Source organism: Impatiens glandulifera, chromosome 2 (assembly GCF_907164915.1).
Source record: "Impatiens glandulifera chromosome 2, dImpGla2.1, whole genome shotgun sequence".
Classification (NCBI taxonomy): domain Eukaryota; kingdom Viridiplantae; phylum Streptophyta; class Magnoliopsida; order Ericales; family Balsaminaceae; genus Impatiens; species Impatiens glandulifera.
In genome coordinates, this window is record NC_061863.1 from 65752120 (window position 1) to 65775824 (window position 23705).

Sequence of the window (23705 nt, forward strand, 5' to 3'; positions counted from 1 at the left end):
CTGTTATGATTCTCAGTAAATGATCATAAAAATATAAAAGTTAAATTATTTATTTTTGCATGGTTCATTTTACTTTTATAATAAACTGAGTAAAATATAAAAATAATTAAATATACATTACAGCTCAAAGTCACTGTAGAAAACAATCAAACATGCTCTAAAACTGTATGAAACATAAATCACTAAAACTATTCTAATAATATATATAGGGAACATAAAGAAATGCTTCCATGTGTTGATTATTGAAAAAGTAACAGTCTGGTTTGGAACTTGTTTAATTTGTATTCAATATTATATTATGTTTGTTTCAATTAAAGTTTAATTCTCAATAAAAAATAATTTGAATTGTGTCACAGTTAATTTAAGAGACAGAGAGTCATTATTTTTATTTAAAAACGTAGAAAGTTGAAGTGAATATTTTAATTATGTTATATACGAAAATAAAAATTTATAAATATCATTTTTTATATAAATTTTATTTAGTTTTTAGTGGTAATTTGCTTACTATTTACTGTGTGGACGTCACTAATTATCATATTCTAAATGTGTTCATCCTTAAAAGTTTATGATAATTAATATTATTGATTATACGATATAGCCTGGTTTGAAATTGGATTATTTTAGGCCTTGTTCGGTTGTGGGTTTTTTAAAAAACTAAGAGAGAGAAAGATTGGATGATGAGTGATGATTGTGAGAAATTAATGATTAATTTTGGTAAAAAGACTTAAAGGGTATTGATATATATAAATAAAATAAAAAATAATAATTTAAAATAGAGGGTATTTTTGTATTTTGGTTAATGATATGAGTGATGTGATTGGTGAGAAGTGATTGATTGGAAAATGGATTTTGTATGGGTTTTTTAAATAACCCAAGGAGAACAAGGCCTTAAATTATTTGGATTAATAATAGTAAGAATATTATATTTTAATTTTTTTTTTTTAAATATACATCAATAAATACATTGATAAAAAGATTGGCTTTTTGCAATCATGATGTGACCAGGCAAGGAGAAAAAAAATACAAAATAACTGATTTTATTTATTTGCTCAACAAAATAATTGATCTAAAATATTTTGCACACATGATTTGACAAATGATCATGAACCAAACATCAAAAATATCTTCTTACAACTATGGCCTTGCATTTTTTTTTTTCTTAATAATAATAGTTTGATTTAAAAGATAAAATTAAACTATCAAAATGCAATAAAAAAATATCTATCTTTTTTAAAATACGGAAAGTTGAGTTTTAATGGACTAATTAATATATACATTATTAAAATATATTTGAAAATATTATTTATTTAAATCAATATTTAAGATATTAAAAAATTAATTTTTTTTTTCTAAAATACAAATTCAGCTCCAAATCCGAATGTTTTCAAATTGGGTTTCAATCAATAAAATTTGGATCCTCAAATTTGTGTCAATACAATTTTAAAAATTCAAATGTTTTTATTCTTGTTTGACAATAATTAATTGTATAATTAAAAAAATTATATATATAGAGATTATATTGTTTGGCAATTTATAATTGTGTTAAAATAAAATAAAATGATATTGGTTCCATCACTACTAGGATGTGACTCATGATAACCCAATTAATGAATATTTTGATCCCTAGGGGCATATTGCTTCATAAATGAATATTTCTAGTACAATTGAAGATGTGTGGTTAGATGTTAGTAAGAAGTTTAGTCATTATATATAATTGATTATATAAAATTATTTATATTTTTAATTTAACCTAAAATATTATAAATGAAATAAAAAATAAATATAAATATTTTTTTTTTGTCTATAATACCCCAAAATTTGTGATCGTTACTAGATATTGTGATGATTGAGACTCTTATAATTATTGTGAAGTTGAGACATGAATTGCATAACTAGAATCCAAAATTTAATTTTGTTACAACGATAAATTTGATTATTGTCATATAGGGTCGGTCGGCTATATCTCATACAAAATATAAAAAAAAAAAAAATGTATTGATTTTATTAGAATGAAACAATGCTAGACTGCACCAGGTTTTTGAGGTTGATGTGAGCATTGGATGTTCTTGATTGGGCTCCTAATGTTTTTTTATTTGTATGGTCATTAAACATTTTATTTAAATTATGAATTTATATTAAACTATTTTTTATAAGCTGCACTTAATTCATGTGATGTCTACAATTAAATATATCAAAAAAAAAAGTAAAATATTATATCAACAAACCATAAATATCTCACCATTGTAAAAGACAGGGAAAAATCATCATGTTTCACATATTCTCTACTTTAAATAAAAGGTAGAGAAATAGAAAAGTATGCATAGTATATACTAATAATTAAAATAACATTTCTAGAGGTACTTAAAGTTTAAATTAACAAAACATCTCTCATACTTTCAATCCCTATTTTCTATCTTCATACTTTTTTCTAATTGACACTTTTGCCACCCCATCTACTACATGTCATAATTTGGCATAGAATTTATTGGAAAGCTTATGATCGAGTTGAGGCATTGATAAATGATAAGGTCCATGTCAGGAGTGGGCAAATTATGGGTTAACCTATATCCTTATCCAAACTATTTAATTTGGATTGATATTTTTGGTGTTGGGTCAGTTTGGTTTCCTACAACTTTCAATCTTTTTTTTCTACATGGAAAAGTTATATAAAAAGATCCTTGGGCAAAGAAATACCTTCAGAGCAGGTTCTTGGGAGAAATTGATTTCATTCCATGTTTTACTATCAATTATTACATTCTATCTGTGTTTATATTGATTTTCAATCTGAGTAAATTAGTTTAGGCAATATTTTTTGTCAATTAACTACTCGAATTTACATTTGAAATACGAATTATAATTTATAATATTTAGTCTCTTAAATTTATTTATTTGATTAATTTAAACAAAATAAAGATAATAAGTTGAAAAATATATATACTAATCTTATAATAAATAATTTTGTAAAGTAATTTTATTTTTAATATTTTAGTCGTTAAGTTAGTTGTATATTTGAAATTTTGATAGGTTATTGGAAGATTAAATATCCAATCATAACCAAGTCTTATATTTTTTTTTATTGTGAACTTAGGTTTATGGATGAAAATGGGTATAAATATTATATCAGCCAGGAATGACTTGGAAAATGAGTAATTCAAATCAGGTTTGGTGTCGAAAATAAAGACTAATAAAAAAATTGAATTTGGGTTCAGGTTGGGGTTCAGTAATGATATTTATTGATAATTAAAATCGAAACTCATTGTGATTCATACATAAAATTTAGCTCATATGTATTAAAATAATTAAGAAATATTTAGAACTTTATACCGTCTTAGAGTTCGAATGCCCTAAATTCCAACTCGAATATCGACTAATAAAAAATTGAATTTGGGTTCAGGTTGGAGTTCTGTAATGGTATTTGTAATGGTATTGATAGATAATTAAAATGGAAACTCATTGTAATTCATCCATAAAATTTAGCTCATGTGTATTAAAATAATTAAGAAATATTTAGAACTATCTACCCTTTCACGTCTCTTCAATCTAATCTGATTGTGGATTAATACATAAAAATAGCTTACATGTTTAAAATAATTCAAGAAATATTTACAGATCATCTCAAATCTCTTACCTCTAATTCTAGAATTAATCATTTCAACTAATTTAGTGCGAAAAAGATGTGTTATTCCAGTATCTTATGATATATCAATTTAGTTTAAAAAAAACAAACTTAACCCAAATACCCAATCTCATTCTTAGGTTCCATATTTTTAATATTTTCTATTAATAAATTATTAATTAAAATATTAAATTAATATTATTTAAATTGGAAAATATATATTATTTCTTTATATATTAATAACTTACCATTTTTCACCAAATAATTTAAATCCAAATAAACTTAATAAGGCAATAAAATAAGGAGTGTAGATAAGGAACATATAAAACTCAATTTGTATGATCACTCAACTATATGATATAAGATGAACATTCTGCATATTCAACTTGTGAAAGGTATATAAACATTTTATTAGCTAAACTTACTATGCTAATATATATGATAGTTCTGCCAATATACCATGAAAGATCATGCGAGTGAAAATGTAAAATTAGTGCTTTTAAAGAATGGAATTTACAATAATCCATGAAATTGATAATAATTTAAGGAAATAAAGATTATGATAATATCTCTTAAATTCAGAATAATTTTATGCCATAATTATATTATAATAATATACATTAAAAATTATAACTATTTTGTTTGGTTAAAATGTAATATATTTATTTATTTAATAAAAGTATAAAACTCAATAATCTACAATTGTATGAAATTATGAAGCTGGCATTAAAATTCTATATATATTTATAGAAAATGAATTGTAATTGTAATTGTAAAATATAAAATATAAAATTCTCTTTTAAGGATATTATGGAAATCTAAAATTGATTTCCTTAAATTTAAAATTAATTGTTTCTATAACTACAAATCTAATCATCCAATTTCCAATGTTGGAACGTTTAATTAATTAAAGAAAGTCTCATTAATTTAGCCATTAAAATAATCTAATTAAATGAAATACCTTAATTAATTCAATCATTTATATACCTTTTATCAAATATAGTTAAATCACTGCTATTCTTCTTAAATTAATTTTATAATAAAACAAGTAAGATCAAACAAATAATGATCTGTCAATTTTAAATTTGAAAAGAGTGAAAGAAAAATACCAACGGCTATCAAAGACTTGAATTTCGTGTCTCCATATGTTTTCATCCAACGGCTCTCATTTTTCTCCACAAATTTCGTGTCTTCCCTCTTCTCTACAAATTTGAATGCTGCCGCTTGGTTTGCCACTCAGATTTTTCTCTCTCTTCCCATTTCCGCCATGGAAGGCGAAGAAGAAAGCAGTTTCTTCTTCATGCCGCCGTCTCATGTCTCTCTACAGTCTTTCACTCCGATAGCCACCCCCAATTCCCGACGCCTCTCCAGCAATTTCACTGAGCCTAGCCGCCCTGTTAGAGCCGCACGAAAACTGGCATGGGTGTCCCTTCAAGGCAGGCTCGTCGGAGCAGATGAAGCTAGCTCGGCTAAGACCATAGGAGGAGGGTTAGACCCAGAGCAATCCGTGGCTTGGGATCTGTTCAGCCCGATTCATCGGGTTCTTACTGTTGCCGTTGTAGCTGCTGCAGCTTCGAAATCGAATAAGAACAAACAGATTTCTGATCTCAAGAAATCGGTTGAACTTCGGGTTAGCTATATACCCTTTTATTTCTAGATCATGTTCGATCAAACCCTTATCAATTTTAATAAGAATTCTGTTTAAATTTCAGGATCAAGTGCTTCTTAATATGCAAGAAAAGCTGGATAAATTGTGCGAACAGGTTAACAATGTTAGAGAACAACCAGAAGCCTTCACTGACATGGGCAATTGCTTTCGTCGTCTAAGCGATCATCATTTCTTTTCAAACAATGTCCCTTCTGTAAGTAAAACAGAAGATTAAGATTTGAGACATTCAATTGATTTTATCAGATGAAATCTAATATGGGTTTTCTTCACAGGGAATTTCAAGCAGGAGAACTTCCTTTGGCGATGAAAATTCGTATAAATCAAAACCTCCTTTGTATAAGGCGCAACAGGAACAAGAAGAACGCAGAATGTCTGATTTATCGGATTGGTGTTCTAGCGTCTCATCCTCCGCTGATTTGCAGGTGATTATTCCTTATTCTTTGTCTGTGTTAAAATTATGGGTTTTGTGGTAGGATCAACTAAAGTAGTGGGTGGTTACTCATTTATTTCCTATAAATATTGATGTATTTTCATTAGTTAAGAACAAGAAAATCAAGAGGTTTTATCCCTCACCAAATTCATTTTGTTTGTGTCTTTTCATTAGTTAAACTCTATTGCGATCGAACAAGACATTTACAATATGAAGAAGGATTGTGAGGAGAAGGATGCAACCATAAATGAACTGTCTTATCTCCTTCAATCCTCTGAAAATGCATCTTCCAAGGTAATAACAAATTCCATTGTTATATTACTTATATTAATCAATTTGTAATGTTTGTTGATGTATTTGGATGATGATTCTTATGAAGAGGGTGGCTGAGTTAGAAGAGACTGTGAGAAAGAAGAACTTGAGAATCACCAGACTTAAGAAGGATATGATGGTGTTAGAACAAAAGGTAAAAAAGAAGATTATATGATTTGTAATTGCTCTTCTCAAACTTCATCATTCATTTGGCATAACAGGTTTTGCACTTAACTCGGCTCAGACGGCCATCTTTCTCTGGCTCTGGGTCTGGCTCTAGTTCTGGATCTGACTCAGTCCCAAGTTCAAACCAGATGAAGGCTCCGGTGATGTTAGACAACATTTTGTACAACATGGACAGCACCACAAGCCCTTCTTCATCGGACTATGATGGTTCCCCGATCAACAACCGACCTCAGCCTCCTCCACTTCTGAAAAACATTGAGAACGTTCCTAAGGTTGCAGAGATATCTGATGAGTTGAAGATGATGAAAATCCAGCAGCAGCAACAAGTTTTGCGGCCGGTGGTGAGTCCCCTGAAAGAGAGAAGGATTAATCAAAGAAGTTATGATTTAGGAAGACAAATCAAGCAGCAGCAGCAGCAGAAGACACCCTCTGATTCTAGAAGCAGGAGGAGGGTTCAGAACTCGAGCTCCATTAGTAGTAATGGGTCCAAGAACTCATCATCTTCTTCTTCGGCTCATAAGAGATGGATGTAGTAGAATCAGATATTATTAGTTCAATGAATATTATTCATCATTATCTTCTTCTTCTGCTCTAGGTAGGTGTAAAATCAAATTTTTTGTTTCATGAATCAATGAACATGAATGAACTCTGGTTTACTTATTTATTTATTACATATAAAATACATTATTGAGTTTAAAGAAAATTACATTTAAGGTTGGTTGGTTAGATTTCCATCTTGTTTCTTGAAAAATTAGACCGGCGGCCCTGGGATCATCTATAAGGAATAACTGTCGTTTAATAAATGTTTAGTAGTTTGTTTATTCATGCTTATGGTACAAATCAAACTACTTACTTACCTCTTACGTAAATAAGGGTCTCTGGTTCATTTTATAAAATCAAAATATAATTTTTTTTAATTAAAATATTTTATATTTTTTTTATAAAATAATTATTTTCTCAAAATTATCCCATATAAACATCTTTTAAAGAACAAAATTTATTTAAATAAACTGAACCTAACAAATTAATGTTTTTTCTTCCTTAAATTTTGTCTCATTTTTTCATTTGAATTCTTAGAATTCAAAAAATATGAACAGTAAAAATAGGTGAGGCTGGAAGGTCAAATCTTAAACAACTTTGTTTTATAGTCTCATTTGACCATTAATTTTTATTTTTGTTAGATTGGGATAGTTTACTTTCACAAAATCAAATGTTCATTTAAACGCTTTAATTTAAGAGAATGAATTAACCTATTTATTATTATAAACGAGTCTTTGTGATTGAGTCATTAATAACATATATATATATATATATATATATATTATGAATGTTTTAAGTTAAAAAACTGTCAAGCCAAAATAATCCTAATAAAAATTGTATCATTATAAAAATCAAAATAAACAATTTGCCATTTACACAAGCCTTAAAGTACCATATCATAATTTTAAACTATGAATTAGTGGTTCAAATCACATCCATCACCTAACAAAATATCAAATGTTTTGATATATATAATTTTATTATTATTATTAATTGAACTAATAATTTTCCAAGAAATTGAGTATGACAAAGTGGCCTTGAAAACTAACATCATATTTAGCCCAAAATTGACTATCATATCATATCAATAAACTGTGGTTGTCATTCATATAGAGGTAATTAAAACTAAATAAACTAATGTATAAGACCATTCCCAATTCACAAACACATTTCAAACCCGAAATACAATAAACGTCACATTAAACAGTAATTCATCTCCAACCAAAAATTTATTTCCAAACCCAACATAATATTATTAGAATATTTTTTTCTTACACTAATTTTTTAACCTTATTAATATTATTTATATATTTATCAACTTTACATATTTAACTTCATTTATTTAATAAAATTAATTATATATCAATAATTCATAAACAACAAAATAATTCAATAATATATTTAAATAATTATATTTAATGTATTTATTTGTATCATTTATAATTAGAAATTTATAATTTATAAAATTTAAGATTAAATATAAGTAAAAATATAAAATAAATTAAATAAAATTTTAAATATATAATAAATTTAATTATACATTTAAAAAATATTATAAATTTTTAACTTAAAAGTAAAAAATATAAGTCAGGATTAATTTATATGTATAAAAATTATTAAAAAGAAAATAGTGATATGAACCGTCACAACCCATATCACCCTATTCAATATCAGTAAATAAAAAAAAATAGAGGGAAAGTAAATTCCCATTTTGCTGGGCATTTGCCGGTCGGCTGAAATAAAATTTGCTGATGCGTTTAGGTATCTCTGGTGTGATATGACCTAACATTTATAATATGGTCAATATTCAATGTGTACTCAACTGGTTTATTTTAATGGACTAACATTTATAATATGATCAATATTCAATATGTACTAACTTGTTTATTTTAATATGTCTTAAAATATATATTTAATATTTAAATAACATATAATATAATTTAAATAATTAATGATATCAAATGATTTTTATAATATCATTATTAGTTTTGTTGTAGTTAAATCTTTACAACAAATGTACATATGAACCGATTGATTTTCTTATTTTATATGCTGGTACAAAAAGAAAGTTAAATTTATTATGTTTGTTAAAAATTATATGATCTTAAAATATAATTTTAAATTAAATCAAATAAAAAAAACATGCAATAATTTAAATAATTATTTTATAAGAAAGAAAAACACTATAATTGAATTATAATCTATAAAATAATTTAGATCAATCAAACTTATATAAAATAGTTTTTAAAATAATTAATCAAACAAAATCAATTAAAACTATTTTAATAGCAATTTCAACCAATTTTTTTTATTAAACATAAAAAACAGTTACATTCATATATCAAACAAGATTTTATAAAACCTATTAGTTAACTCAAATGTCAAACAAATATTATATAAGAAAATGGAAGTTGTGTAAAAAAAAATCACCAACACAAACACAAATTTATGTAGGAACTATAATAGGTCAAAAAATACAAATTCATTAGTTATTAAAATCTTTTGTGATTTTAATATTTTATAAATAATAATAAACTTATGTAAGAATTATATATAATTTATGTAATACTTTTATTGAGTTGTAATAGGTCAAATTAAAAAATTTAAAATAATTTTATATATTATTAGACAGTTGAAGTATCAATACATTTTAATTTTTCTCATCATACAACCTAACAATTTTAATTTATCAGAATTCAAGTTCAATACATGATTTTGATGATTCTTCTTTTAAACTAAATTCAAACCCTATCATCCTAATTTAAAATATTTTTTTATTAAGTTTAAGTACTCATATTGTATCGAATATTTAAATAAATAACCTATCTTACTTTAAAATATATATATATATATATATATATATATATATATATTATCAAAATAATAAATTCTAATGTTATAATCGGTAATAATCAATCCTTACCTTTTTTAGTGATAATAACTATGTTTTAATTTTTATTGATTGAAAATAAAAAATAAAAAAGGTTAGGAATTCAATCTCGTCAAACTTGAAGGCGTCATTTGCACAGCGTCATAACCTTGACGCGTCTAATTAAGTAATGACTATAGCATTAACTTTTCTTGTTTGTTTGTTTGTTCCTATGTTTTAAATATTTTTAAACTTCAATTATTTTTTATTTGAGTTTAAATAATCTCAAACTCAATAAATTATTTAAGTTCATTTTAAATTAATTAAATTACATCTATAAAATTTAAATAATCAAATAGAAATTTAAATATTAAATTGTATAATCAATTTTAGAAATAAAAATTTTAATAGAGAACATTCATTAAATATGTAATTTTCTTAACATAATTGTAAAAAATAACTAATTTATAAAAAAAATATATACTTAGATGAGTTTTCTATTATATTTAAATAATTAAAAATATAAATAATTTAAAGGTTTACATAATTACAAATCCTATTATTAGCAATTAAATTAAAATAAAAAAAATGTTTTTCTTCTCTCTCTCAAAAACTAATAATAAAGAAGTTTTGAGTTTTCAACGGAAAAAAAAAAGAAAATAAGAAATACAAATAAGACCGGACCATCTCTCGTTCTGCGCGTGTAAACATTTACGAGAAAGATAAATTGAACCGACAGACAGACAGACCGGAGAAAACTCATTATTCTAGAGAGAGAAAGTTGAATAAGAATATTTTAATTCTTCTTCTTCTTCCTCATGATGATGATCATATGAAAATGGCCATGGATCATCGAGCAGTAACCTCTAATTCTAATTCTGTAGTATCGATCGAGTGTTTAAAAGGCGGTTCAAAGGCCGATGAATGGACCGGCGGCATGCTACAGACCGGCGACATCGTTGAAGAGCTCCGGATCGGGAGACGTAATTACATGACGGTTCGGGCGCCTTTTAAGAACGGACGAGCCGGAATCCAGAAGCTTCTACACTCTTCGTTTAGGGATAAAGAGACGTCGATCTTTGTCCGAGTCAAACGGGGAAACTCGGACGAGTATGCCGAGTTACAAGGTTGTATCGTTCCGAACGAAGCGGCCGGGAAGAAACAATATATGCTTCGATCCATCAACGACCCCAATTATGCTATCGCCTTTATGGACCGCACCCAAGCTGATTGCATTGCCATTCAAGGTCACTTCTAATTAATAATTCATTCATTCCCTTCTCTAATTTTAGTTGACTTTTCATTCATAAAAATATCAAAAAGTTTGATTTCATCTTCTTTTTTTCAAAATCCTCCTAATGTTTGTTGTTTAATTGTTATCAGAAAATGGGTTAGTTTCATTAGATAACTTATATACTAAACAAAAATTGTTTTTTTTCAAAAAAAAATCAAAACTAATCATCTTTTTTAACTTATCTAAAATTTTATCAAAAAAATCACTTGGGTAGGTCCACTACTCGTGGAGGGGTCTTTCCCCACCACCTTCAAATTTGAATGGAAAGTCAATTACTTTTCTCAACCACTTTTTATATTAATTTTAACTTCGATAAAAAAAAAATTGTACTTAATTGTAAATGAATATGAATTCATATCAAAAAATTCATGGTTCAAATTTTCACACTTATTTGATAGTTATCCTTCAAACTTATTTGTTTAAAGTAAAGTTGTTGTATAATTCATATCTTGAATAAGTGATGGAAGCACTCGTGTTTAAAAAATAATTAATTAATTTTTTATTTATTTATATTACTGGTAAAATACATATATTTATTAGTCAACTTATGATCATTCATTTCATTGACAAGACTATTTATATATATTATTCATTAATTTATTTATTTATTTTGGAATATTCTTGTTCCGTGTATAAGATTGACTAATTGAAAATGAAAGTCTCTTTCATTCTGAACACGTTTACATCATAATATTGAACAAGCTTACATACAAAACTAAATAAAATTTAATTTCTATCGTATTATTTATATTAGGAACTAGGAACGCTCGTCTAGAAGACGCACTAGCAGTTGCTCGTCTTCAAGACGGTTACGTTCAATTCCCATGGGAAAAGAAAATGCGGGAGATGCTACTAGTCCCAAATTCGAGCTGTTTTCTATCCGTTCTTTTCCTCCCAAAAGCTGCAGATGAAGCCTCGACCCATTACAACGATCTAGACGATACCCTGGCCCGAGCCAATGCCTGGCTCAGCGCTTCCCAATCTACCGGAGTTCCCCTTGTCTTTATGAACATCCAGACTGAATTGTTACTTACCAAGGTTACACTTACATGCCCATTTTAGTATCTTGATTTTGATCAATCAATCTATCTATATGAGTCTTACATTTACATCAATAATTGAACAGATTTCGGGAGAAAAGGCATCCTCGACTGTGAACACAGGCTCGTTATCTGATTTATCAAACCTTGCCGGTGCAAGCCTATACGGGTTCGAGGATTACCATGGTGTGGACATTGGAGTAGTTAGAGCGGTTCGATTATGGTATTCTCCTCTTGGAGGGGAGATGTCAATCGAGATAAAACTTAAAGATGGTGATACCAAGCTCGGTTTCGCTATTAGCCGAACCGAAGAGGGGTTCATCTACATTTCATCTGTCATAGAAGGGGATGAAGATGCTCCATCGTCAAGATCTGGACTTAACAATCTTTACAAAGAAGCCATATGGGCAAATAAACGGCTAGTTATCTCGAGGGTTTGTAACAAGAAAGTGCTGCCATGGATAGTTTCACAAACAGGGGCCATTAGATGTTTTGACACGGTTTCTCTTAGCCAGAAGTTATCTCTTCATAGGCATGCTAAGGTACCCATTACACTCCATGTCTTCTTATGGGACAGGTCGAGAGTAATACCCGGTCCTATGTTTATGGGCAGCCCATCCCCAGCCCCAATTTCAATGCCTGTTGAAGTTGTTCAAACGGTGAATGTGAATCAAGTGGTTCCACTTGAAGATGATAATGATGTAGAAGGTGGGCTTGGAATGGTTATGGAAAGAGATACTGCTGGTGAATCCTCTTTCAGATTTCATGATTTTGCACTTCCTAATAACTGGGTATGAGTTAATAATTCGTATTGTAAACTTGTAATTTTGAAATGAACAATAAGAAGAGTGATCAGAATTCGATTCATCAATTAAGCTAACAATGAGAAAACAGAGTACATTCGATTCGATTGAAAATGAAATTTACATCACAAACAGATTAATCAAAATCCAAACTGAAATTCTAAGCTCTCTCGCCACGAATCCTACGAGCAAGTTGAATATCCTTGGGCATGATGGTAACTCGCTTGGCATGAATAGCGCAGAGATTTGTATCTTCAAAGAGTCCAACAAGATAAGCTTCGGCTGCTTCTTGAAGAGCCGCGACCGCTGAGCTTTGAAAACGAAGATCTGTCTTGAAATCTTGAGCGATCTCACGAACTAACCTCTGGAATGGAAGTTTTCTTATCAGAAGTTCGGTACTCTTCTGATACTTTCGGATCTCACGTAGAGCAACAGTCCCTGGACGGAATCTGTGCGGCTTCTTGACACCTCCGGTAGCCGGAGCAGACTTTCTTGCGGCCTTCGTTGCCAGTTGCTTCCTTGGGGCCTTGCCGCCGGTGGATTTTCTTGCGGTTTGCTTGGTTCGAGCCATTTTAGGGTTTGCGATTGCGATTGCGATGCGATTAGAGAAGAAGAAGATGGTTTGATAGATTGTATATCGGACTGTATTTGTAGTGAAAAATAAAGCGGGAGTTTTTGAGGATCTGAATAAATTTCGCGAACGATTGTAGACCGTTGATTTGGTTGCAGATCTATTTGACGCGGATACCTATCCGCGTAGTATTAGTTAAACCAATTAAAAGAGTTTATTCTTCGGTTGGCGAAGTTATTTTGGGACGTTGGATTTGTTTGCATCTGACGATCAGATATCCACTCATTTTTGGGGTAAATTAGCAAATACATTCATGAACTTTATGTACTAGATTAAATTGCCCTATACACTTTACAAAACATCAAAAGAAGACCGAACTCAAAGAATGGTGCCATAGAAACCTAAATTTGCTGTTTATTATTTCTCTCAAATTTTGAATTGAAATTATGTATACTAATTAATTGTTTATATTTAAATTAAGGTCAAGTTTGATATGGGTTTTGAAAAAGAAAAATTAAAAACTGTTTATTTGAATATTAATTTAGATAAATATTTTTAATTATATTACATATTGTTTACACTTTTACATTGTTATTTTAGATTTTAAAGAATTCGCTATCTAATATTTTAATTTACTCTAACATTATGCCAATCATAAATCAAAACATATTCTACTATCAATTAAATGATACCTAGCTATCTTATATAAAATATTTATAGACATTATATTTTTACTTAAATATAAAATAAATTATTTTCAATAACTAAAATAAATTGTCCAAATAAACAAGTTTTGAACGAAAGCCCCAAAAAAAATTGCGTATCATCTCCTCAATTAAAAATTCTTATTTAAATCACCCATCAACATTTTGTTTTTATTAATATTTTAAATATTAAATATAAAAGATGTTTTTATTTCATCTAAATAATTCAATTTTTCATCATCTAGCAGTTTTTTTTTTTGTAATTAATATCTAAAAAAGTATTGAGTTATTTTTTGATTATTTTATTAAAGTTAAATTAAAGCATTTGTATTGAATTTAAATTTGAAAAATAGATCTCACTCCACTTTCAAACTGTCAATGTTGTCTGCCGGATATGGGATAATGAGGTCTGGCATGTTAGGCCTCGTTTGGTTTGGGGTGACTGATCAATAACTAGTGTAAGAAATGGGTTATTTGAATCAAATGATCAACATATTTGTATTATTTAAATTTTAAAATGTAATATTCATAAAGTAATAACACGGTTATTTATGAATAATAATCTCCAAACACTCGCATCAAACAAGTATGCTTTTTTGTAATGTAATAAAAAAGAATAATTAAAATACCCAAACACGGACAGACCCATCCTAATGCTGCAACTTTATTTTAAATGTACCAATATATTATAAAAAATAATAATATGTAGATTATTTTAATAATTTTATTGGTAAAAATTTTTAAAAGTTATTTTTTTATAATGATAAAATAAATTTGCAAATATATATTTTAATATTTTAATTAAGTAATTAAATATTGTAATTAATGAGATAATAGTGACATTATATTAGATTATTTTGAGATTATTTAAAAAAATTAACAGAATAAGACCTGTTATCACATAACAACTCTTATTTTTATATTTGCATAATAAAAAATATTAAGTTCATACGATACAATCTTTTATACAATAGTCTTACACTTGATCGGTAAAATCATAAAAATTAAAAATTAAAATTATTAACAATATTTAATCATTAAATTAGGTAAATATACTGTTAACATGTAATTTAATCAACTAAATTAAATCATTTTTTTTTAAAATAATACAAACGTACAAACATATTGTAACAATATATTATATTATATTATTTAATAGACTATAAAATATAACTATTAAAATGAAAAATAAAACAATATACTTTTTTGGTTATTTAGGGCACCACAATCATCACATATATTAAAAATATATAAATAAATTCAGAACATAAAAATGAAATCACCAATTAACTCCAAAAAGATAGCAGTCTACACTAACCCAAAAATAGGGTCATTAGAGCCTTAATTGGAGGATCTAAATGGATTAGGAAACCCACCCCATTTGATCAATTTATAGTTTAATGATAGGCTATGTGAGATCCAAAACAAGTCTAGTAACCTATACTATGAAGATAGTTTGATTAATGTTCAAACTTGGGTGTAATAATTATTTGTTTGAAGATGAAACCCTAATCACTTTTCTATAACATATTGCAAGATGAATAATATTGTTTTTAAATAACAATTGAAATTCCATCTTGAATGGATAAAATAAAGATACAACATATAATCTATGTATATCTCATTTTTTTTTTATTTAGTGACTATAGAGTGATGACTTTAATGCTTATAGTTTTTAATACGAATATGAATATTTGAATACAAACTTAACACCCAATCAAACTTCAACAATCACGGTGGAGAACATGTTTCAACTCGAACAACAAAGAAGACACGGGTAAATACTGACCAAATAGATGGGCTAGCTCATGTAGGAGGGTCATTGTGGTCATTTTACAGATCGGGATAAATTAGTCACTAATAAAAATTAAAGCAAACTTTTTGCATGTGGAGGTTGAGAAACTCATGAGCTTGCTTTATGGGAAAGGAGAGGGGTTAGGTAATTAATTATAGTTAAAAATGAAAATAATAATCCATTTCATAATCTTACATGGAATTGATTAATCTTTCCCATACTATTATAGGCTGCCTTCTTTTTGACCATAACTCATTTCTCTTGTCATATCCCTTTTGTCTATTGTGTGGTATAATTATTTTATACATTTAATGTTTGTCTATTTTTTCTGCAATTTATTGTTTTGATGGGTCTTTTTCTGGTCCCCTTCCCTACCAGATCTAATACTTAAGTTTGAAATTATTCAAATCTTGAAACATGTCTTAGCCTAAAAGAGGTAGATTCAATTATAACTGTCATCCAAACATCAAAATTATTTAAAGTTTATCTTTATCTATAAATATTGATATTAGATGATTTAAATTCTTTTTTATATTTTAACCATGGGATGATGTAAAAGGTTGTCAAAATGTGTGGGCACTTTTCATATGTTCACTTTCCACAGATCAGATAACCCTTTTCCTTTTTACTTTTGAAGCTCCTAAGTCAGCTTGAAATAATTAGCTCTTAAAACACACTTTCACATCCAAGCAAAAGGTTTTAAACTTGGTCCCTGTACTGACCTCATTTGAAAACATCCTTATTTGTAACAAGATCTGAATCTACTAAAACAAAATGCATTACTATATAAGATACCTATGTATAAATTTGAGTTAGAGTGATCTTCAAACAATAATAAGAAGTGATACACGACAGTTTTGTTCAATTTTTTATGAATTAGAGAAACATGTAATTAATTAAGTAAATAAAAAATTAAGTAGGGATATCACATTTCTACTGTAAAATTTTGTTTATTTTTCGAAAATAGATCCGACCATGTATGTATATCTAATTAAGAGTCAATTCAAATAAAACACAATTGTTTTTATGTGAGAATTATAAGTGTTTCTAAATTAGTTAGTATACTTGATCTTATATGCAAAATTCCATTATAGAGCATTTTAACATGGGATAGTTTTAAGTTTCCACCATTAAATTTTGAAATGTAGTTCTTTTAGTTCTAAAAGTTAAATAAAATTCTTTATGATAACAAAAAAAAAACAAAACATCTTGCCATTTGCCACTAGTTTAATGGTGAGGGCTACCATTTTACAAAGGTGTAATGATAGAAGTATATTTGGAAATAATTATAAGTATTTGAACAAGGGTTGAATTTATTTACACTTTTCTACTTTAATTTTGATTTGAATCATTACTTAAATCTATATAGATTTTGTGACCTTTAATTTCTCAGCCTAATATTCTATATAACTTTACATTATATATCATGATAAAATTATAAAAAAATAAAATAAAGAAATACTCATTTTCTTAAAACACACTAGAGCTTTTAAATTATTTTTTAAATTTATTTTAGACAATAGTATGTTGTTTTTTAATGATGATATGTTAATACAAGATCATCACAAACAAATAGGATGGGAGTTGAGTTGGATTCCTTACCAGAGAAGGGCTTGTTTGGTTGTAACGATATAAACGTTAAAATGAATACCAAACAATGAAATGACAATTACGATTCAAACAAACTAATCCTTAAATCAACCGTCCTTTCCACTCCTCTGCTCCTCCAACCACCCCAGACAAAAAAGAATTCTTGGTTTTTCCATTTCGTGACTCTCTCTTTCTCTCTCCATAATTTTATGGTTTAGCATCTTCCTTCTATGGATATGGTCTGAACCTCTGTGTCTCTCTTCTTCTCCAAACCAAATCCAACCGTTTGATTCAATACCCTTTTTCTCTCAGTACGTTCATGGCAGAAATCATCGAAAATGGACAAGAAATTAGCAGGGAAGAGGTGCAAGCAGCCATTGCCAAGGCAATAGAACTCAGGGCCCTTCATGCTGCTCTGATGCAGGGCAGCATCAACAGTCCGGCCAACTTCAGTTTTCCGGCCAGTTCTCCCGCCGCCGCCCCATATCTTGCTCCCCAATTCTCTGCCCATGACTACCCTGTTTTCACACCAGTGAGTTTTTTTTAAGGTCTCAATTTAGATACCATGAAAATCTAAATATAATGAACTTTTAATGACAGAGCTATGAAGATGATGAACAGCTTCAATTCGAGAACAACAGGGCTATTTCAGAAAGCTGGAACGTTAATGGTGAGGAAAACAGCATCAATTCGTATTCCAAGATGTTTGATTCACCTTCAAACAAAAGATTACTTCCACACGTTTGCCCCTCCTCCGCCGCCGCTGACGATCAGAAATCCGTCGCCAATTCTTGTTCGACTAATCTCCACCGCCGCATATCTTCCTGCCATAGCCATGATTTCTGCAACCATCACCCTACAAGAAGGAACAGTTTGGGAGAAGTAATAAGACCCGCAACTTATTCTTCTTCATCTTGCAACAAATGCAATCCGGCCACCATTTCAATCCAGAATTCTAAATCCGTTGGGCCAATGACGGATTCACACTTGTCTGTCAAAACCCGTCAAAAGAACAGAGGGCTCATGAATCTATCGTGGCTGTTCCTGAAGAAGAAGAATAAGAAAGATTGCGCCTCCCCAAACAGGACAACGGAATCGAACATCCCTTCAGTTGAGGAATTGATGAACGAACTTCAAGAAGCCAAAGAAAATCGAGACGCCGCCGTAAAAGAAGTTTCTGGAATGAAAACTTCAATCAGGGAGCTGAAACTGAAACTGGAATACTTGGAAACATACTGTGAGGAGCTGAAGAAAGCTCTAAGACAAGCAGTTGAAACCAAGGAATTATCAATAGATGGGAAATTGGAGAATCCTTCGATGATGCCGGTTAGCGACGAAGTTATGGTGGAGGGTTTTTTACAGATCGTGTCGGAAACAAGATCATCGGTTAAGCAATTCTGCAAAACGCTTATAACCCAAATCGACGAAACAGATGGAAATTTAATGAACAATCTGAACAACAATCTTCTACAACCATACAAACTAAGTTTAACTTCAAAGTATTCAAAGGGTTTTCTTTACCATTTGGAATGCATGATAAACGAGGCTCTTTACGAAGATTTCGAGAACTGCATGTTTCAAAAGAACGGGTGCCGAAACATCTTAAACCCAGAACAACACCGTCAAGCCCAATTCTCATCTTTTGTGGCTCTAAGAAATCTGAGCTGGAACGAGGTTTTGAGGAAAGGGACAAAGTTTTATAGCGAGGAATTCAGCAGATTCTGTGACCAGAAGATGGTTGGTATCATAGCCGGATTGAGTTGGAGCAGGCCGTGGCCGGAGCAGTTGTTGCAGTCGTTCTTCGTGGCGGCGAAATGCGTTTGGTTGCTGCATTTGCTTGCGTTTTCGTTTGGACCGCCTGTTGGGATTTTGAGGGTTGAAGAGAATAAGGTTTTTGATGGGAATTACATGGAGGATGTGTTTGTTGACAAGAAGAGATTGAATGGGGCGGGTCGGGTTAAGGTGATGGTTATGCCTGGGTTTTATGTGCAAGATAGGGTTCTTAGGTGTAAGGTTATTTGTAGGTATAAATCCTTAACCTAATCAAATCATCCAACGTTTTAATTTTTATTAATTAATTAATTATGTTTTTCTTTTATTGACAAAGGAGTTTAGTGATGATACAAATTATAATTTCTATATGTTATTTTCAATAAGAATTGTCTGTGACATTTTTTTTTATAGTAATTGATATAATATGTTATATGTGTCTCCACTTAGATTGACCTTCAAGTTTGGGTCTAGTAAAAATTATTTATTTTTACAAAAAAAAAAATTATTTAACTTATAATTTATATTGAAATATAAAATAATATAAAAGATATTTAATTTGTACAATAATTTTCAATGATGACACTTCTCTTTCCATTCTTTCTAGACAGAAATCTTCTACGGAGTTTTCTATGCTTGGCTTTGAAGCCGTAGCTCTTTCCTATTTCTATTTCTAAAAAAAAAAAAATTCTTCAAAGAAAGGATAAAAGGAGGTTGCTCTCTTTCAGTCTCAACCTCCCACTCAAACCATAAAAAACCATAAAGTTAATTTCACGTCGATATTAAAATTAACAAAAGTTGGATGTCAGTTTAATTATTGTATAAAACAATTTGTTATTTTAATAAACATAAATAATAAATATTCACCATTCTTATAATAATTTTAAATTTTGTGTAAGAAAAAAATTATTTTATTATAGAAAAAAATTATTATTTTTTAAAAATTATGGTACGAAAAATTGGACATAAATGAATAAATTTTTTTAAAAAAATAGAAGAATGATAAGTGGCCCAATTCGCCCCTCGGAAATTCCTTTAACCAGCTAAGGGGTGGAGATTCTGTCTGGCCCATTGGGTCTGCTACCCTTTTATGACCCAAGACAACTTTAGTAGTATTGCGTATTTGCCAATTATAACTTATGATTCATAACAACATAATTAATCATTTAATAATATAGTTATTATTATATGATCACAATAATCAATTATATTTTAGAGGAGTGATAGAGTGAGGGAATTTAGTGAGGGAATTTGGTGAGGGAATGACGTGGCATCACCTTCATTGGTTGGAAAATGTAAAAGTGGGAGGAAAGAGAGAAAAAAGAGAAATTATTTGATTTTTTCAGCGAATAAGATTATACCACGTCATTCCCTCACCAAATTCCCTCACCAAATTCCCTCATCTAATCATTTCTCTATATTTTAACATGTTATTTGTTCCTTAAGCACTTCTTACTATATTATATGCCTTTAAAACTTTACAAATAAGATTATTTGTACAATACTATTTAACCAAGTTCAATAACTATTTTATTATTATTATTAATAATAAAAAAATATCTAATAAGGGCTGTCAAAATCGAGAATTTAGATAAAATCGTTGTTTAGTTATAAATTCTCTAAAATCTAGACTTTATGAAATCATAAAAATTTAATTTAAAAAATAATAGTTATATATTATTATTATTATTATTATTATTTATATAATAAAATGTTTTATACTTAGCCAAATTAAAAAAGTTATATATTTAAATATAAAATTAATTAAAAATTAATAATAACTAAATAACACTGTAAAAAAATTATACTTACAAAATTAATTATATTAATTTATTAATTTGAATAAATGAGAACTTTATTTTATAATTTTTAAATATAAATTTATTTTTTAAACGTAAAATTGTATATAATCGAAATTATTTACAAACTCGTCAAATTGTAAAATCTTATTATCGTAATTTAAAATTGTAAGAGTTTATTTAAAATCAGACTCGTTAATTTTTCGTAAAATCGTAAGAATAAACTCAATATTTTAATAACTTTGTATCTAACATTTTAATCTTGACTTAGAGCCTAAGCCAAAGATATCGACTCTAAATCCTCTTAATGATGCAAGAAAATAATATCATTAATTTGGCACAAAGACTACTGTTTTTTTAATGCATAAATTATGGGTTTAATCAACAAATTTTCACTTAACAACTCTATAACAAGTAGACTAAGTATACTTGACATAATTAATATCATTTCTTAGAATATGATAAGTAATATTGTATACAAATTAAGTATGACATTGTCAATATTCAAAGCTCATCAATCACGCAGAATGTATTAGAATATATATATAGTTAACTACTAGTAAATATAAAATGATTTAGGTGAGTAATTTAATTATTTAAATTTTAAAATTAATTATTAATTTTCAAGATATTGATTATCAAGACTATATATTGGTGAATATTTTGTTTTATATTGGGATTTTGTTTAATGTTAATTAGTATTTTAATTCAATTTGAATTTGAAAAATATTTGTCAATACTAATATATTGATTATATTCTAATTCAAATTGATTTGAATTTAAAAACAAGTAATTTATTACGATAAATTTAATTTGGATTATAAATTATTATTTTGTATAAATTATTAAATATCAAATTGAATATTTGAGATTTCACATCGTTCATTTTTACCCAACTTTTGAATTAGGTCATATTTAGGTTGACTTATCAAAATATTAGTCATTTTAATTATTTTCAAATGGATAAAACTTTTGTAATTTTATTTAACGTATTATTTTATTTTTTTAATTAACTTATCACGTTTTTAAATAGAATGATATTTAAAAATGTCTAGATGTATTTTTTAAATTTATGTATTTTAATTTGTCGAATTTGAGTTTGGTGACTAAAAAATATGTAATATAAATAAATATTTAAGAAAATTTTAAAAAAATATATATTTATATATATTTTCAAAAAAAATCATAAGAACCTAATTTTGTGTACGGTTTAACAATTTTGACGTATTTACATTTTAAATTGATTATTTTTTCGAAAGACAAACATTTAAAACTGTCAAATACGATTTGAATGTTTTAAAAAGTGTGTAATGTGTAAAAATAATTAAAAAATAACAATAATAAAAATTGCTATTTATTTTTACAAATGTGATAAGTTAGCCCAACTAAGATTACGATAGTTTGAGCCCCACATTACACAAATCAAAATTACAACCTATACTCGGGCTGTTGTAATGTTCATATTAGTTAATTTTAATAAACATATTATTCAATTATATAATATTTTATTGTTTAACTAAATTTTCAAAAAAAATCAATTAGATAATGTTAAATTATTAATTTCCATACTAATTAACTTGAAATCTAGTGCTAAATTATTAGTAAAAACATCATAATAAAGTGAAAGTTTGAATTATTGTGATAATTTAATTATTTCTTAATATTTAATTAATCCTAAGGAAATAGAAATATATAGGAGCATCTTTTTACTGAAATCCATTTCATTGCCTAAGATTCTTCACATTAAACTTTGTCTTGATCTATCTCTAAATATGTCTTTGTCACTCAACCAAATGGCAATTTTGCAGCATAAATTGCATAAATAAAACTAATTAATGGCAATGGACGGTTAGTTAACCGCCATACCTTTAAATTAATTTCTCAATATTTTAATTTAACTTTGAAAAAATATATCTAAACAAATCCAAGAAACAACAAATATACAATTTGTTTCTATAAAATTATGGTCTAACATGCATAATTACTAATTATTATGAATATTACTATTGTTATAATTAACAATAATTTTATGAGTAATAATGATTAACATTTTTGCATCACTTGTTTGATGTTTGGTAATTATTATTATTTTTATTTGAATATATTAAATATGTATATATATTCTTACATATTCAAACACTGTTCATATCCCCTTTACACACACAAAAAAAAACTATTTGATGAATTAGTAATATTTTATTAAGTGCCTAATTAATTATACATTGACCACTTCAAATAGAAAACATGTGATATAATTTTATAACATGATGTTAAAAACTTATAATGTAAAAATAGCAAGAAATAAAACATATAAATAATGATTACAATAAAAAAAAAAATGATAAGTATGATATGAGATCCATGTTGCATCAAAGACATGAATTATATTCATAACTTTGATTAATGAATAAGTGGCACTTTTAAATTGCTTTATAGTGTTAAATATTTAGAGACAATCTTTAGTTAATTTGTTTGGTACCAAACAATTTTGCTCTTATATTTTACATATGATTTCATCAATATAATATTATATGGTACATTCATATTCAATGATTACTGTATTAATATTTGTTGACTGGCTTAATTTTTGGCCTTTTCAAATAATATTAATTGACCTTTTTGTGTGAGTATTTTATAACTAGTTCAAACATGTATATGTACACCTAATTAATGTGTGACAACAAATTAGAATAAAACTAAATAATAAAACCACATGT

The 23705-nt window shown here is 27.7% G+C and overlaps 4 protein-coding genes across 4 annotated transcripts; 3 read left to right on the forward strand and 1 right to left on the reverse strand.

The window, feature by feature from the left end:
- Positions 1–4814: 4814 nt before the first annotated feature.
- LOC124927532 lies at positions 4815–6875 on the forward strand. The gene is made up of 6 exons (XM_047467964.1): positions 4815–5246; positions 5329–5478; positions 5558–5707; positions 5890–6009; positions 6095–6181; positions 6249–6875. The coding sequence occupies exons 1-6, from the start codon at positions 4884–4886 to the stop codon at positions 6744–6746; spliced, it is 1368 nt and encodes a 455-aa protein (XP_047323920.1). The 5' UTR covers positions 4815–4883; the 3' UTR covers positions 6747–6875.
- A 3475-nt stretch (positions 6876–10350) lies between these two features.
- Positions 10351–13058, forward strand: LOC124927857. Its single transcript, XM_047468344.1, has 3 exons — positions 10351–10869; positions 11671–11954; positions 12043–13058. Exons 1-3 carry the CDS (start codon positions 10455–10457, stop codon positions 12751–12753), a joined length of 1410 nt encoding a protein of 469 aa, XP_047324300.1. The 5' UTR covers positions 10351–10454; the 3' UTR covers positions 12754–13058.
- Positions 12806–13384, reverse strand: LOC124927858 (histone H3.2). The gene has a single exon (XM_047468345.1). The coding sequence runs from the start codon at positions 13328–13330 to the stop codon at positions 12920–12922; it is 411 nt and encodes a 136-aa protein (XP_047324301.1). The 5' UTR covers positions 13331–13384; the 3' UTR covers positions 12806–12919.
- A 4175-nt stretch (positions 13385–17559) lies between these two features.
- LOC124927856 (IRK-interacting protein-like) lies at positions 17560–19617 on the forward strand. The gene is made up of 2 exons (XM_047468343.1): positions 17560–17951; positions 18020–19617. The coding sequence occupies exons 1-2, from the start codon at positions 17739–17741 to the stop codon at positions 19460–19462; spliced, it is 1656 nt and encodes a 551-aa protein (XP_047324299.1). The 5' UTR covers positions 17560–17738; the 3' UTR covers positions 19463–19617.
- Positions 19618–23705: the final 4088 nt, after the last annotated feature.

What these genes read in the sequence shown, in the direction of transcription:
- LOC124927532 (XM_047467964.1), top strand. Translation starts at nt 4,884, where the DNA reads ATGGAAGGCGAAGAAGAAAGCAGTTTCTTCTTCATGCCGCCGTCTCAT. An exon ending in TTTCAAACAATGTCCCTTCT is followed by an intron (nt 5,479 to 5,557) that starts GTAAGTAAAACA and finishes TTTTCTTCACAG; the next exon opens with GGAATTTCAAGCAGGAGAAC. An exon ending in TGATGGTGTTAGAACAAAAG is followed by an intron (nt 6,182 to 6,248) that starts GTAAAAAAGAAG and finishes TTGGCATAACAG; the next exon opens with GTTTTGCACTTAACTCGGCT.
- LOC124927856 (XM_047468343.1), top strand. Translation starts at nt 17,739, where the DNA reads ATGGCAGAAATCATCGAAAATGGACAAGAAATTAGCAGGGAAGAGGTG. An exon ending in ACTACCCTGTTTTCACACCA is followed by an intron (nt 17,952 to 18,019) that starts GTGAGTTTTTTT and finishes TTTTAATGACAG; the next exon opens with AGCTATGAAGATGATGAACA.
- LOC124927858 (XM_047468345.1), bottom strand. Translation starts at nt 13,330, where the DNA reads ATGGCTCGAACCAAGCAAACCGCAAGAAAATCCACCGGCGGCAAGGCC.
- LOC124927857 (XM_047468344.1), top strand. Translation starts at nt 10,455, where the DNA reads ATGAAAATGGCCATGGATCATCGAGCAGTAACCTCTAATTCTAATTCT. An exon ending in TGATTGCATTGCCATTCAAG is followed by an intron (nt 10,870 to 11,670) that starts GTCACTTCTAAT and finishes TATTTATATTAG; the next exon opens with GAACTAGGAACGCTCGTCTA. An exon ending in CTGAATTGTTACTTACCAAG is followed by an intron (nt 11,955 to 12,042) that starts GTTACACTTACA and finishes ATAATTGAACAG; the next exon opens with ATTTCGGGAGAAAAGGCATC.